The following is a 17963-nucleotide window of genomic DNA, read 5'->3' on the forward strand; positions in this document are numbered from 1 at the left end:
TTTTTTGCTAAGCAGGAACACAGATCTCTGTTTTCTCACAGCCAAAGTACCTCACACACAGTCAGCAAGCATTCCCTAGGAGCATTTTTAACCCTTTGATTGCCCCTGATGTTAACAACTTCCTGCCAGTGTGATTAGTACAGTGACAGTGCATTTTTTAGCACTAATCACTGTATTGGTGTCACTGTTCCCCAAAAAGTGTCACTTAGGGTCATATTTGTCCGCTGCAATGTCGCAGTCCTGCTAAAAATCGCTAATCGCCGCCATTACTAGTAAAAAAAAAATTAAATTACATAAATCTATCCCAAAGTTTGTAGACGCTATAACTTTTCCTAGCTTGAGCAAAGGGGATGGCGCCTTGATGTGATTTCAAATCACCCGCCCTACCATTTGGCACTTTTATGCTCCGGCCGGCAACGCTTAAGGTGCAGTCCACCCTAGTATTACTTGGAAAATATTTTGATGTTTTGGCATCCAACAATTCTTCCATCATACTTGATTGTACAGAATACGTTTCATACGTTTCTTGTGCTGCACAGTAGCACATTTACTTTATACATATTTTTACCATCAAGTGTTCTGGGTATACACATATTCTCCTTATACACACTGTGAGGAAGTTTATGTTGCTGCCTTCTCCTGCCTTGCCGTGCCCTATGAGCCTTTTTGTGGAATACCCTTCTAACTGCTCAACATGTAAACAAACTTTAACAATCTTCATAATTTTTGATTGATATTTTTTCATCTTAAATATCCCCCCACCTCCACACATGGTTTTGGACCACAAGCCTCTGCTGATCCGCTAATGTCGTTTTTAGTAACTGCTGATATATTGTGGAAATTTTCCCTACATTCTACAATCAATATCTATGCGATTACTTAATTAATTTGTATAACAACACTCTCCAGAAGAAGCGCTCTCGCAAGAAACATGTAGAGAACGTTATTATGAATTGAGATGAATATTCCATCATTATAATTGAATGAACCCATCGCCACTGTTGGAACACATTACTCTACTTGCTCTACCACCAAAAGGCCTCTTTCTGAGTATCAATGGTTTAATCACTGTTTATATTTTTGTATAACATTTTCTCCTTTGTGTTGTACTCCATTTATGTGGTTGTATGGGATATTCATATGCTATTAGTCCATATATTGTCAGCATTGATTTTATAATTCATGTCTGTATAGATGTGGATTCTATATATTTACAAAACCCTTTTTTGCTTCATATATTTTTAACTAATTTAGTTTAAAAATTAAACTTTTTATGACATTTTGTCCTGTCGTTCAGTGTTAATTTTGTCGACTAAAACCGACTAAAACGTTTTCGTCGACTAAATTAACACAATTTTAGTCGACTAAAATACGACTAAAACTAAAACAATTCAGATGACTAAAATACGACTAAAACTAAAATGGCATTTTAGTCTTAAGACTAAAATACGACTAAAACTAAAATGGCATTTTAGTCAAAAGACTATAACTAAAACTAAATCGAAATTTGCTGCCAAAATTAACACTGGTGCATGCTCAAAGCTTAATACCATAAATAATAACATATTAGATTTTTCACTCCAGGACCAGCAGTAGTATATAATGAGTTTGGAAATTATAGAGAAATGCTTAAATAATGCATTACAAATTACAATTGAACTACACCCATTCGATTATAGATGACTAAAATGTTCTGGAGTTTTAGTCGACTAAATACGACTAAAACTAAAACACTTGCAGAAGACTAAAATGGGACTAAAACTAAAATGCCATTTTAGTCCTAAGACTAAGACTAAATTGAAATTTGCTGCCAAAATTAACACTGCTGTCGTTGTGCCAACAAAGTCCAACTACCCCCATTCTTTTCTTGACATTTTGCGCAAACCAATCACTATACGTCTATTGAGTTTTATTTTATTGATACATGTATACAAACATGTTAAGAAGAAGACAAAGATGCAAAAACATCAAAGAACATACACTGTGCAATATGTGCAAATACATAAAATCGATGAACCATATCCTAGAGTTGTGGGGTCACCCAGGTCCAACATGTTTCGCCGACTCTATGGGCTTCTTCAGGGACCAAAGGTAATGGTGACCTCTATGAAGGTTCTAGGTATAGATAACACATCATCAGTATATTATCTTGTTAAGACATCACATTAAAAGATAGAGATATAACAATATACATGTTAATTATCTGAATGCAGATGTGAAGTCAAACACTCACCACTGCTTTAAGATTTGGGGCATAATCATATACAGACAATAGGTGGCGTGGTCTGCATACACAGCCGGGAGATAATCCCAGCCCAGAACAGAAATCCAGGCAAAAAGGTCCTCAGGGGATAGTGGATACCGGACCAGGTTTAGACCAGACAGCGGATGCAGTGCATCAAAAGGGAGCGAGTATACATGCTTCCTGCCTTTAAAAAAGAGGACAACAAGGAATGACATATGTATGGTCAAGATGGGGGAGAAAAGAAAAAGAGAAACGCCCCCATATTGCCAAAACAATGTTGCGATCACCGTTTTAACTGTGTGGCAATACATAAGTCAAGTAAAGTACACAAAGGGAGTGTGGTAGAGAGGATGCATCTGAAAACGACTGAGAGAAGAACCCAGAGTCATCAGTAACAATCCTAATCCCGTGTTCCAGAACTGAATAGTCAGGTGAGGATAGCCATGCAAAGAGCAATGACAAATTGATGAGATAAGATATAAACAGACAATCACCATAACCGAAAAAGAATGTGAGAAAAAAATGAAATTAAGGATAAATTTTGGCTTATTGGCCTAAACTGATGAAGAAATTAGATTTTTTATATTTTTTTTATTGGATATGTTTTATAGCAGAAAGTAAAAAATATTGTTTTTTTTTTTTTTTTTTCAAAATTGTCAAAAGTCTTTTTTTTTTTTTGCTTATAGTGCAAAAAATAAAAACTGCAGAGATGATTAAATACCAAAAGAAAGCTCTATTTCTGGGGGAAAAAAAAGGACATAAATTTTATTTGGGTACAGCGTCGCATGACCGTGCAATTATCAGTTAAAGCAACGCAGTGCAGTATAGCAAAAAATGGCCTGGTCATGAGGGAGGGGGGGGGGGGATAAACTTTCAGGGCTGAAGTTGGTAAACACGGATAAAAAAAAGATAAAGCAAAACATGAAATGGAGCCTTTCACATGGGCGCTCAGGGCCATACAGCATGAAAAGTAGTTTGTCTATGTGGTTGGGAGGCACCTGGGAGTGAAAGATGTTTGCATACAGCCAATTGTGCAGACAGTTTGCACTCAGGGCTGTTCATCTGTCGCTGTACACAAGCAGACTTTTGACTGTGCGGTAATATGCAAACAGTGACAGCCTGTCATTGATTTGTACAGGCAGCTGTATGCAAACACCTGTCACTCCCATGTAGATAAGAGAAAGGCGGCAGCTCGATCTTCCACAAAGCATAAATGTATTAATCCAGGTGTAATACAAAATTGACCACTTGACGACCACCCGCTGCAGATTCACTCGCTCTTAGGAGACTAGGGGGCGAGCATGCGCCGCCGGCGGTGCGCTCCCGCCCCCTGCTCCTCAACCAGGGAGCCAGTGCATGTGTCAGGTGACTCTGATTGCCACCTTCTCAGCCTTTTGGCTAAGATCAAGTGTAGTATCTGTTCTTATCAGTTGGTATGGGCCTTAGCTAGTACCAGTATGACCAAAACCCGGAGCGCTCTTAGTTGGTGAGGCACGGGGAGTAGGTCATCTGGGAAAGCATGTGGGGCCCGCCGCCTTCTGATTCGAATGGGTTGAACTGTCCTAACCAGTTTGAAGGGGGCGGAAAAGCCGGTTCGGGGGGGGCCGGTGGAACTGCTCCTGGATGTAATGGGCTGAGGAACAGGATGGCGAGGGGGGGCTTTCTCTCCTGGGTTGATCTGGCTTGTAGAGGGCCTGTCCCCAGTGGTAGGTAAGCTCTCCCCAAGCTGTCCAGGTTCTGATGTCTGCTGGTGGGGATAGGCTACATTTGGTCTGGCCGGGGGCTGAGATTGAAAGAGCCCGTAGTGTAAGTGCCCCTGGGGTGGCAGCCCAGGGGTGCCTTAATTTCTCACTGGTGAGGGGCAGCTCGCTGTGAGTTCTTTTGGCACCTTGGTCACTGCACTATGCACACCTTTTTCACACCTGCCTCTTGGGACAGGCCTTTTGGCTTGCACCAGAGGAATTTTTTATTCCGGCTGGAAGGCCTGCCTTGGTTCCTCACATGGCACCATCGCACTTTCCCCACTTCCCTTTCCCCACCTTTGCGTTTGTTTGTCTTTTTCTTTGGAGTCCGTCACTGCACTGTCACCTTTTTTCTTTATTTGCACAGACTGGAGTGTGTGGGTCCTCGGGCCCAGCCTTAAGTCTTGGGAGGGGGTGGATATGGCCTTTTGGCTTAGTTCGCCCTCTCCCATGGGGTCTCCCTTCGGGGGAGCCCTACTTAGTACTCGGTGGGGGCTGTTTCGGCAGTCCCCCTGAAGAACGGGGTCGGTCTGGTTTCGGCCAGACAGACCATGAGTACCTTATGTCCCTGTCAGGAGTCTTGCGCCCAGGGGGATTGAGGTTTCGGGTCCTACCTCTTCGGAGGGAAGACCATACGTTGTCGCACACCCTGTGCTTTTTTTGTGTTCTCACTTTGTGTGTGTGCACTTTTTTATGCACCGGGTGGAGTCTTTTGAGTGTGTTGCACACGCTACGGGCTTTAAAATCTTGATTGCCACCTAACACCCTCGATCTCTCCCCGCTGACAGAGAAGGATGGACGGCTGATGTAACACAGCCGTCCGTCCTTCTCCCTGCAATGATCAGAGAGGTCATGTGATCCTGCTATATAGGATCGCATGTCTCTGTGATCATCTCACAAGCCCAACCCCCCCACAGTTAGAATCACTCCCCTAGGGTCACATTTAACCCCTTGATCACCAATAGTATTAACCCCTTCCCTGCCAAAGGTATTATTATAGTAACAGTGCATATTTTTAGCACTGATTGCTGTAGTAATGTCACTGGTACCCCCCAAAAGTGTCAAAAATGTCAGTTAGGGGTCCGATCTGTCTGCCGCAATGTCACAGTCCCGCAAAAAAACGCAGATCGCCGCCATTACTAGAAAAAAAAAAAAACAATAAAAATGACATAAATCTTTCCCGTAGTTAGAAGACGCAATAACTTTTGCGCAAACCAAACAAAATACGCTTATTGCGATTTTTTTTTTTTTTACCAAAAGTATGTAGCAGAAAACAAATTGGCCTAAAATGTTAGAAAATTTTAATTTTTACATATTTTTTTGGGAATGATATATAGCAGAATGTGAAAAATATTGTTTTCTTTTTTTTCAAAATTGACGCTTATAGCGCAAAAAATAAAAATCGTACAGGTGATCAAATACCACCAAAAAGAAAGCTCTATTTGTGGGGAAAAAAGGACATCAATTTTATTTGGGTTCAGCGTCGCACGACCGTGCAATCGTTCATTAAAGTAACGCAGTGCTGAATCGCAAAATAGGGCCTGGTCATTAAGGGGGAAAATCTTCCGGCCTTAAAGTGGTTAAACAGGGCTTACGCGTTTCGGCATGTAGCCTTAATCATAGCCTATGTATGTAGCTTATGTATTATTTTGTACCACACCTGGATTAATACATTTATTCATTGCGGAAGATCAAGCTGCCAGCTTTCTTTTATCTACATGTTTGCTCGGGTGCTAGGAGGACACTACAAGCCAGTGCACAAACCGATCACCACCTCGGGGAATTACTACAGGTGTTTTCTACTATATTTGAACCGGTCACCCCCTGGTGCCCCTCCGCCACATAAACACACTCCTTTTTCATGTTATGTGCCCATTAAGTTCCATCTGCTGGTTACAAAACAGATATAATCGACGCAATCACAATATCCCGATGTATGTATTTTGATTGCTGTTCAGTGCACTATTAGATCAAGTCTTTTACCTCTATTAAACTTTTTTGCTCTTTCTTTCACTTTTAATATTAGGACATCCGGTCAGGCTGACATAAAAGTCCAAGTTCCTGATTCCATTACTGAGTGGAAAGCCACAGCATTCTGTATGGGAGATAAAGGCCTGGGTATTGCCAATGCCACCTCCTTGCGGGCCTTCCAGCCATTCTTTGCACTCATAACTCATCCCTATTCTGTAGTCCGAGAAGAGATATTCTCAATCAAAGCTTCTGTATTCAACTACCTACCTAAGCCAATGATGGTAAGTACACTTAAATGTTCACTTATTTTTTAATAGTCAGATATAGAACACTGATCGTATTAAAAGGTTCAATTCACAAAGCTAACACACCAGGAAAAGGGGCCATAGGCCTTGTTAACCAGGGCGCTGAGACCTGTGCAGCTTAAATGAGGGGTTTGTTTATGCTGATGGAGTCACCTGAGGCTGTGTGCAGGCAGCCTATGTATAGGGTCCTTTCACACCAGAAGACAGTGTAGGTAAGGTGCGATTCTGTGTATGTCTCCCACACCGCATGGGAACACGCTGCCCTTGCTAATGCATGTGGGTGGCACTAAGGCTTGGTTCGCACTGCTGCGATGGCAAAGTCGTACGACTTTGCCTGCAACTTTTCCCTGTGACTTCCTTCTGGCTTGATTCAACTTGGATGCTATTTAGGAGCCTGCAAAAGGGTTGAAATTGCACCCAAGTTGGACCAAAGTAGTGCAGGAACCCGTTTTCTGGTAGGAGTGTAGGAGTAGTAAGAGTGACTTGTGTAGTATCAGTTAAGACATCTCTCATAGGGAAACATTGAATTTCACATGTCATGTGACTTGGGATCTCACAAGTTGGATCCCATGTCGCAGCAGTGTGAACCGAATCTAATTGTTAATGGCACCCCAAATGCATCCAGCAAACGTGGTGCGTTTCTGTTCACCTAACCGTGTGCCCTTTCTTTTTACCATTCCAGTACATTTGGCAGCCCCCTGAAATTAATAGGCTGTAAAAAAAAAGAATAGCAAAAATGCCTAAGTTCATGCCTAAGCTGCATGTGTGAACCAGCCCTCAGCTACCCAGACATGGTCGCACGACGCACGTCCTAACTTGACAGGCATGCAAGCGTGAGTGTGTGGCCCTAAAGCTCTTTGTCTGGGCTGTTAGATTTAAATTCTTTATTTCTTAGCTAGAAACAACTTTAAAGGATCTATATATAAAACATTTGTTGGATGAACGTCACACACATTTGTGCATGCTGCATGAATTGTGGTCGTAATTTCTTTAAAAGATTAATTCCTAAGATTGTCAGCTCCACCTAGTGGCCAAAGTGTGTTAGCGTGCAGAAAAATTAAATACTGGATTTTGGCCCCTCGATGGAGCTGACAGTCATAGGAATTAAAGTATACGTGAACCCTCACCCTGTAAAACAACTCATTCAGTTTAAAATAGAAATGAAGGGCAAAACTGTTGTGTATACATTAAAAAAAAAAATTATAAATACCTTTTTTCCATTTTTTTTATAAGTGATCACATACCCTCTGTACTTGACTGCATAAGGAGCTCAGAGAGCTAGGTCTTCCCAGTTAATGGCTTTGCAGAGGGGTGTCAGCACATGTCTGAACATTGAAAGAGAGCAGACTGACTTCCCAGCACAGCCATAAAACTGACCATGCTGTGCTCTCATGCCTAGTGTGGTCAGTTTTTTTATTAGGAAAGCCGAGGCGGGAACACCAGGGATTTCACACAAAGGAAGCCATACAAAGAGAACAGGATACTTTTGTATACTAGTACATGGTACAGCAGGCACATATCAGAAATATGAAATGTTGAGGTAATCTTTGAGAGAAATTGCTGCCAAAATGTATTTGTGCAACATGGCATTCTTCCAATGAATGTTGTATATATAGGCTCCTAATTGTAAGGTTTAGTTTAGTGTTAAAGTTTGTGAGAGGGAGAGATTGGGTGTTATGGTAATGATAAATGGTAGGAATGGGCGAAGTTGGGGTGGGATGCTTATTTCTTTTTGCTGCTGAAAGCCTCATTCCCATATGTCCTACACAAAGCTCTCAGCATTGTTCAGGGCAGAAACTTATGTCTGCCATACACGGTTTGAGTCTTTAATAGGTATGCTGAATGCACCAAGTTGATTGATCGATCGACTTGGGTACAACCTGCCTGCCGGATTCTCTTGCAGTTATTACTAGCGGCTGCTGTAGCTGCTAGAAATAATCGCTGTCTTCTCCTGGTGGGGGCAGCTTCTTCTGCCCGCCCCCGCCTCTCCTCTGGGAACAGACAATTGCTTGGCGGGAGGGATTCCCCTGTCAATGCTGTCTGTGTTGATGGGAGAATCATGCAAATTTCCTTCCTGCAACCTGTGGTTGCAGGAAATAAACTTTGCACCGTGTATGGCTCCGCCTTAGATAACTTAATTTCTATTGTTAATCTGGGTCAAGGCCAGCCTAATTTGCATATTTTATGCTAAACACCTGACAGTTGCATGCTCTCTTGAGGTGCAGTGTGTATTGTGTTTACATTTACAGTAAAGATCATATAGTATGCCAATGCAACTCAATTGCTGATGCAAATCAAATGCATGCAGCAAATGCTTTCAAATTGCAAGTGTGCATGTACGTATCTTTAGTAAAAAATTTTGTGCAATCATTTTTAAAAACTTGGTGTCACTAAAAGAACCCTTTGACCTTCTACAGGTAAAAGTCAGTCTTCATGACCCTCCTCAGCTAAAGATGAATGAATGTTCTACATGCACCACCCCTCAGTGTCTGTACCCTGAAGAGACTTTAGTGCTCACCTGGGAAGCGCAAGCTCTGCAAGTGGGTAAATATCCTCCAATGAACACAACTGGAACCTGAGTATCATTCATCATTTATGTGTTAAATTTAACAATGAAATATAGTAATCAAAGGTAGAGTGATTACCTATAGCGCTTGCTAAAGTGTATAAACCAAGTGTTATAAATATAGCAATATAAAACACTCTAAGTATTAAAATTGCTAATTAGAAAATAAATAATATAAATATAGTGCTAATTTTTAAAAGGTAATTAAAAATATATAATAATAAATTAATAGCTGAAATTGATGTGCATAAACATTTACTAAATTATTGATAAACAGTCCATGTTATGGTAGCATCCACCAAAAAAATTACTTCTAAATGAGAAAAAACAGTTCAAAAAATTGTGTAGATAAATAATAAAGTGCAAGGTGCTCCTTTTTCCTCTTCCCAGGTGTCCCTTCACCGTAGAAAATAAGTAAATTTCAAACTCACCAGAAAATGTGGGTCCTATATACCTTACGGCATTAAGACCAAACCGTGCTTAGGAGACACTCTCCAGGTCCAGGTGCGTCCCTCCTGGCGGATAAAGATATCCCTCTGCAGTACCACTTCCACTACTAGCCGTCTCCAAAGTGGTTATATCTCCTCAGAAACCCAATGACACCTTCTAGGGTACAATAATCCTCCTGTTGGATCACCTCCAGCCGCGGGGGTAGGCATTTGTGTATCTAGGGGCAAATATGGAGATCTTCACTTGTCTGCATCAGAACTAAAAATCTTTAACAATAATTTTAATATTAACAATATCTTATCATGATATGTGCATATGCACAATTAAAAATATATCCAATGTGCAAAAAAAAAAAAAATTAGATCTAAAGGCCACTGTGTAAGTGAGAGGGTTCCACCATCACTCTAATATTGTAAATAGAATGCAGAGCTCATAAATTGCAAACAGTGCCTTGATAACCAATACAGAATGTCCCATATTCACCAATGTGATCCCTCTTCAGTGTGCGCTTTCCCATTTAAGGTGTCCTAATGGCTACTCCAGGTTTCCAGATACTTCCTCCGGATTTCTCCTCCAGAGATACCAATGTTGTCAAATTAGCCAAGCAAACTCTCCACCATCAATGCAACTCAAAAGAAATAGAAACTACATATAGTGCTTTACCGATTAAATAACCATAAAACATTTATTAAAACCTCTTAAAACACACTCACAATGTAAGTGCACCAATCCTCAGTAGTGCACCATCTTAAAAACAAATATTTGCATGTACACGTGTATCTCCCCCTAAGGGGAAGACCACAGCATCACCAAACTCTTGTATCCAAGTCGCAGCCTTCCTGAGCTATGATGACGTCACTAAGTTCCGCTCTGACGCATTTTATCACTTCCTGTGACTTCTTCCAAAGGACGTTGCGGTGTTATTGTTTTAGTGTAGAGAAGCACTTTAGAGGTTAGCGATTTCAGGTTTGATGTGGAAATGCATGTCAGTGCTTTGCAGAAGCATTTAGCAAATTGTTAGCATTTTTGGGTTGTTTGGAAGCGGAAGAGTAGTACAAACCATCAATCAAGTGACTACATATAGAACACAATATATATATTTATTGCATCTGTCCCAAATTGACATAGATAATACACCACAAGGGCAACAAGGGGAAAAGGAAGGGGCTTTGAACGATGCCTAAATAGTCATTCAATCATGCTTAGAAAAGTTAGATTATCTTTTATTGAAAAAACATATTTAAAAATATTCCCAAAATGGAAACTTATGGGAAAGAAGTAGGACACGTATCATACATAATACCATAAAAACTCTACATACAGTAAAGAAATTAACATGATTTTCCCAGTGATGGGCTATCAAATGTATCTGATCCCAATGGTCTGCGTCCAGAGTTTTGACGCGTTTTGATCTAATCTGTCTTCTTCAGGGGGATATTGGACATAAACAGCACATTGGAATCTCTAAAAAAAATATATATATATATAAAGAAGTAAGAAAATATACATGCATGATGGATAAAGCTTATTATTTACTAGAAAAAGAAACTTTCACTTACAAAAACAACCAATCCAAAGAATGTTATCTTGAAGGTCCATCCAGAATATGGAGAAAGATGGAACCGCCCTACATCCATAGCATTGTATTCCAAACACAAGGGACATAAAACGGCAACCCAAGGCTGTGTTAAGTAACAGTACACAGAAGAATAAAAAACACAAATACAAAGAACACAAAATTAAATAAATTTCCTGACCCTAAATACACCCCCGATAAACTCCAAATAACTGGGAAAAGATTTTTTTTCTAATCAAATTCCACATAAGTAGAAAAAAACAGAGCTTGACTCGTTATAAGAAGATTTCTTATTTTAGGGTGTACGCCCATATAGAGTAGAATACACCTGTTTTTGTGGCTCCCAGGAGCCACAGCTGCAACCTAATTTTCCCTATTGACATGCATTACAGAATATGCTGTGCATAGCTGTATGCACGTGTGGGGAGGATTAGCGTGTCGCAGACTAATTACACAGACTCTGGTTGTAGAGAACCAAACTTAAGCCTGCCATGCACAGTTCTAGGTTACAGGAAAGAAATTTGCACCATGTATTGTAATTCACAGCAAGCTGGGAACTACCAGGAACACTCATAGCATGTAACAGCAATGTGTAGCAAAGCAGTTCTAAGATCTGCCGACAGCATCTGTCTTAAGGGGCGGAATGTGGCCTGGTTGGTATGGACCCAAATGGAGAAGTCTCCAGGTAAGATAGCTTGTCCTTATCCTTGTTTTACTTATCTGTAATCTCTCCCTGCTGCTAATCACAGTCCCTGTCAGACAAGTGACCTCTCCCTTCACTACCCACACACAAAATGTGCCCCAAGCCTGGGAGCCAGGGCCTTTAATAGGCTCTGCCTGACCCAAGATGGCTGCTAGAGTCACATGCGGTGGCAGCATCCAATCAGGTAGCTCCCCCAATGACCATGGAAACCATAGCAGAACCAGGTTCCTGTTGACTTCCTCTTGTCCTGCAATGCCGCCCCTATTCAGCGCCACCTGCAGTGGAGAAAATAGACTGCGCCTGCCTACATGCGTGGCAACAACCACTTGTATTTGCATGCCTATGAGTGTGTTTTTCAAAATGTAAGGTCTCTTGCAATGGTCTATACATTAGCAATCATCCTTATTCCCATCGCACACGTTCCTGGAATAGGCTCTAAAGTGATGGGTGCTGCAGCAACCTCCAGCTGGAAACTGGAACATGCACAGTCTAGTGTAGATATTTGCCAGCACACCACGGATCTTCAGATTAAGTCCAAACAGTTCTTTTTTGAAGAATGGTCGAATCAAGAACAAGAAAGTGCAACATTTTGGAACCATGCAGGACTTCTTCATCAGGCCGCTCCTGATGACGTCACTCTGATGAAACGCATAGGGTGGTGCCTCATTTCCGGTTTCGACTGCTCTGCACATTATCATTGCACAGAGTAGGTAAGTATAAGCTTTTTATTCAAACAAACTTTAAAGGAAAAAAAAAAAAAACCTGTAATATCACTTTAATGCTAACAGTTGTGTCACCTTTCTGGCTGTGCTCTCTAGCAGAAGTGTATGAATCCTGGCTACACAAGCCACAAGTGGCTACGCAGAATTGCATATGTGGCAGATAAACCAATTCACATAGGTGTATTTCACAATGTATTTAGCTGTTGAAGTCCACCTTTAACTTCAAAGGAATATAAGCTATACCCAAACGACTGTAAATACATGGTGTGTCTAAAAAGTTTGGTGAATGGTATCAGAAAACAAACAAAACAGAAGATACAGACAAATTACCTTTATTGGCCTTCAAAATAATCACCATCCTTCACAACATACATTTGGCAACGTTCATAAAGCTGTCACACATTCTTGGATTGCCACCACGCCTGCAAAGCAGGTGCCTTTCATGACGCTCTTCAGGTGGGGAAACAGAAAGAAGTCTGCAGGCGCCAGATCAGGGGAGTAGAGCGGATGATAGAGAACAGGTACGCCACGCTGAACCAAGAATTGACATACACGGATCGCAAACTGCGCAGGCGCATAATTGTGCAGAAATATTCACTGTCCAGTCCTTTGCAACTCTGGCCGAACATAGTTGCTACGTCATAGCAACCGTTTCAAAACTTGATGTTCGCTCGTTGCTTCAATGCACTGTGAACCTACCTCTCACTCTAACTACGTTCCACTGCCCGCAGCAGGTTTACCCTGATGGTCACCTGTACTCAGGGGAGGACTGGGCCAGGGGCGGACCACTCTGATACCCCATAAAAAGGCTGCACTTCTTCTGCCACAGACATGCCTAAAGGATTCCTGGTGAAGAGAAGTAAAAAGTCTCCACTGCTGACCTACTGAGGGCAGGATTAAGACAAGGACAGAGCGCTGCCCCCCCCCCCCCCCTCAGCATGGATGGTGTAAACCATGGATCCTCAAACTACGGCCCTCCAGCTGTTGCAAAACTACATATCCTATGAGTCATTGTAAAACTCTGACATTCACAGACATGACTAGGCATGATGGGAATTGTAGTTCCTGAACAACTGGAGGTCCATAGTTTGATGACCCCTGAAACTGTGTCTGATCAGAGGCCGCTTCCATGCACCACAGGAGACTCTCCTCCTCCAGCCAGCCCCGACCGAACTGTCCCAGTTCCTCCCAACCGTCCCTGCTGGCCAGGTGTGGAAACCAGATTCGGCTGGTGAGTAGAGAGTACCTGGAGTGGAGCTTCAGCCTGGAATGGGGGTCAGGAGAAGGCGGGGAAGAGGGAGAGTGGGAGGGGGACTGAGTCGCTGCACCATGGGCCTCTGGCTTGTACTGCCCCCCTGGCCTGAAAGTTGCCAGTCTGCCCCTGCCTGTACTCCATGCTAGGTGGTGCTTCTAATGGGCCATACACACTATCAGATTATCTGAAGACTTTTGTCTGTAGACTTACCAAAACCATATAATATGAGGTCAAACCTAAACACTTTCAATTTGTATGCAATCCGGCAGGCCCTTGCACTACATAGAAAAGGTAAATCTGAAGGAAAAAGTCTTCAGATAATCTGATAGTGTGTATGGCCCTTTAACGTGTCCCTGGATAGCTATGTGCATGCGCTTGCACCTGGTCAATGTTGCCTTTGAGATATCAAACCATTCACCAAACATTTTGGACACACCACGTATGTCTTCATTGAGGCACATCAACTTTTCATTGCTGCAGGAGAGGATTGTATCTGGATTGTCTGTAACACAATATAATTGTTCTTTCAAGGCTCTGCAGAAATTGTGGTCAGTGTGCAGGCCATTCCTACAGATGAAAAATGCAGTGGAGAGCAGCCAATCGTCCCAGACACTGGAGCTTCTGATACTGTCATGAAGACTGTGATGATTAAGGTGACTCTTAGAGATATACACTAAAACGTTTAAAATAAAAGTTATTCATGTCTTACTTTGTCATTGGCATGTGTAGCTTCTATTTCGCAGATTATGCTGCTGATTTGTTTTAGACTATTGTAGTATCAGCTTCCTGCCCCTCCATATGGGAGAAATCTACACACTATATTACCAAAAGTATTGGAACACCTGCCTTTACACACACATGAACTTTAATGGCATCCCAGTTTTCGTCTGTAGAGTTCAGTATTGAGTTGGCCCACCCTTTGCAGCTATAACAGCTTCAACTCTTCTTGGAAGGCTGTCCACAAGGTTTAGGAGTGTGTCTATGGAAATGTTTGACCATTCTTCCAGGCACTGATATAGACGAGAAGGCCTGACTCACAGTCTCGACTCTAATTCATCCCAAAGATGTTCTAAAGGGTTGAGGTCAGGACTCTGTGCAGGCCACTCAAGTTCCTCCACCCCAAACTTGCTCATCCATGTCTTTATAAACCTTGCTTTGTGCACTGGTGCACAGTCATGTTGGAACAGGAAGGGGCCATCCCCAATCTGTTCCCACAAAATTACATAGCTACATAGTTTGTGAGGTTGAAAAAAGACATCAGTCCATCCAGTTCAACCTATGATGTGTGTGTGTGCGTGTTTGCTGATAGGTGCCCATCTAAAAGTTTTTTGAAACTATCGATGCTCCCTGCTGATACTACTGCTTGTGGAAGAGAATTCCACATCCTTACTGCTCTGACAGTAAAGAACCCCTTACGTATTTTATGGTTAAACCATTTTTCCTCTAGTTTTAGTGAGTGGCCACATGTCTTATTGTATTCCCTTTCTCTGAAAAGTTTGTTCCTTATGCTAGGGTCATCCCCAGTACAGTATTTGTACATAGATATCATATCCCCCCTCAAGCGTCTCTTCTCCAGAGAGAATAAGTTTAATGCTTGTAGTCTTTCCTCATAGCTGATATCCTCAATTCCCCTAATTATTTTTGTTGCCCTTTTCTGGACTCTCGCCAGTTCCAGCACATTCTTTCTGAGGACCAGGGCCCAGAACTGGATGGAATACTCCAGATGTGGCTGGACCAGAGTCTTGTAGAGTGGGAGAATAATCTCTTTATTTCTGGAGTGAATCCCCTTTTTTATACATGCCAGTATTTTGTTGGCTTTACTTGCAGCGGCTTGGCATAGCATGCCACTGCTAAGCCTGTTGTCCACTAGTACCCCCAGGTCCTTTTTAATCTTAGATTCACCCAGAGGTTCCCCCCCAGTGAGTAGCTTGCTTTCGTGTTTCTGACGCCAAAGTGCATTACTTTACATTTTTCAACATTAAACCTCATCTGCCATGTAGTTGCCCACCCCATTATTTTGTTCAGGTCTGCTTGTAAGGTTTCCACATCCTGCATAGAAGATATTGGCATGCTCAGTTTAGTATCATCCACAAATACCGATATTGTGCTGGATATCCCCTTCTCTAGATTATTTATGAATAAATGAAACAGGATAGGCCCCAAGACAGAACCTTGGGGGACCCCACTTTTCACACCTGCCCAGTCCGAGTACTCCCCATTTATCACCACCCTCTGGACTGTACAATAAGCGTTTGTGGGGAACTGTGTCAAACGCCTTTGCAAAGTCCAGATAAATAAAGGAAGGACCACATCCACAGGCCTTCCTTTATTTAGGTGGCAACTCACTTCATCGTAGAAGGTTAATAGATTGGTCTGGCAAGAATGATTTTTCATGAATCCATGCTGATTACTACTAATAATACCGTTTTCATTACTAAAGTCTTGTATGTGGTCTCTTAACATCCCCTCCAAAATTTTGCAGACTACTGATGTTAGGCTGACCGGCCTATAGTTACCCGGGATATATCTCGGCCCTTTTTTAAATATTGGTACCACTTTTTTCCAATCAGCTGGCACCATACCTGTCTGTAGACTATCCTTAAAGATCAAGAATAATGGTCTGGCTATCACCTGGCTGAGCCATCCGGTCCCGGTGATTTATTTATGTTAAGTTTCTCTAGTTTAGTTCAAAGTCTATCTTCTGTTAGCCATGGGGGTACTGCCTGAGGTGTATTATTTAGTTTTGCATTACAAGCTGGGTTAGTGTAGCCCCCCATTTCTTTTGTGAAGACTGAAGAGAAGAAATTATTTAACACTTTCGCCGCCTTCTCTCTGTCCTCTTTGGTCAGATTCCCTTGGTCGTCTTTTATGGGGCCAATGTGTTCTGGCCTCGCTTTCTTACTATTTATATACTTAAAGAATTTCTTGGGGTTTTTTTTTACTCTTTTCCGCTATTTGTATCTTGTGTTCTATTTTAGCTGCCTTGATTTCGCCTTTACATTTCGTATTACACTCTTTGTAATGCTTGAATGCTGCCAATGACCCCTCAGCCTTGTATTTCTATCCCATTTGATATTTTCTAGCAAAGAGCGCAGTTTTGGGAAGTTGGCTCTTTTGAAATTCAGTGTCCTTATATTACCCTTGTGTTTCCTATTACTATGATTAATACTGAAACTAATTGACCTATGGTCACTGTTTCCCAAGTTGCCTGGTATTTCTATATCCGTGAGCAGGTCTGTATTGTTGGTAATCAGTAGGTAAAGTACCGCATTATTTCTTGTCGGTGCGTTCACCATCTGACCCATAAAATTGTCCTGCAAAACATTTAGGAACTGCCGAGCCTTGGATTATTTCGTGGTTCCTTCTGCCCAGTCTATATCTGGATAATTAAAGACCCCCATTATAATGACATTTCCCATCCTTGCTGCCAATCCAATTTGTGAGAGTAGGTCCGCCTCCCCCTCCTCCCTCAGGTTGGGGGGCCTATAGCATACACCCAATATTACTTTCCCTATAGTGCCTTCCCTTTGAAGTTCTACCCATAGGGATTCTGCCTCGTCCATAGCTCCATTATTAATATCGTCCCTCATATTTACCTATACACTCATCCTAATATACAGACATACCCCTCCCCCTTTTTTACGTTCTCTATCTCTGCGATAAAGGGAATACCCCTGAATGGTCGCCAGCCAATCATGAGAGCTGTCAAACCAAGTCTCGACACTACGGACTAAGACTGGGATGCCATTAAAGTTCATTTGCGTGTTAAGGCAGGTGTCCCAATACTTTTGGTAATATAGTGTAAGTTAGTACAGCTGATGTATTAAAAAAAAGAGTAATTTTATTTGACATTTAAAGTGACACTAAGCTCTGATTTAAAAAAATTTATATTTTATTGCTCCCAGCCTCCTCCAGATCTCCAAATTTTTATATTTTTTTTGCTGTGATTTGACTTCCTGTTCAGGAGATCACAGAGGACGTTACAAGGAGGCAGAAAAAACACAGTTAGAAGGAATTTCATGACAGATTACAGCACCACTAAATAGTGGATGTGTAAGGATTATTTTTGGAGATTAGGGATATGGAGGATATCCTGCAGTGTCACTTTCACTTAGTAAGGCTATGCAGAAATTAAACAAAAAGTCTGAAGTGTTTATAAATCTAAATACAAATGATATTATTATAATTATATTTATTCATATTTTGCAGGCAGAAGGTGTGCCGATGGAGAAGTCACACAATTCCATTCTATGTGGTGAAGGTACAGTGTTACACTTTAATGATAGGGATATACCTGGCTAATAACGTGTTAAAGGATTCAGCACCTTGGACAGATCCATACTGAGACTATGTACAATGCTGTTATGGCAAATACATGGAAACAATGGATTCTAATGTGATCTACTTATACAATGTATGATTTAAATA

At 41.7% G+C, this 17963-nt stretch overlaps 1 protein-coding gene across 1 annotated transcript in view; it reads left to right on the top strand.

Moving 5' to 3' along the window:
- The window catches only part of LOC309563585 (alpha-2-macroglobulin-like protein 1), a 124258-nt gene that overhangs the window by 55035 nt on the left and 51260 nt on the right, over nucleotides 1-17963 (top strand). The window contains exons 19-22 of the mRNA XM_082268052.1: nucleotides 6014-6239; nucleotides 8681-8807; nucleotides 14067-14188; nucleotides 17745-17796. Of these exons, the coding sequence (XP_082124178.1) occupies nucleotides 6014-6239; nucleotides 8681-8807; nucleotides 14067-14188; nucleotides 17745-17796 (527 nt within the window). The remainder of the gene's footprint in view (nucleotides 1-6013; nucleotides 6240-8680; nucleotides 8808-14066; nucleotides 14189-17744; nucleotides 17797-17963) is intronic.

This window comes from Pelophylax lessonae (genome assembly GCF_965119305.1).
Source record: "Pelophylax lessonae genome assembly, chromosome: 9".
Taxonomy (NCBI): Eukaryota; Metazoa; Chordata; class Amphibia; order Anura; family Ranidae; genus Pelophylax; species Pelophylax lessonae.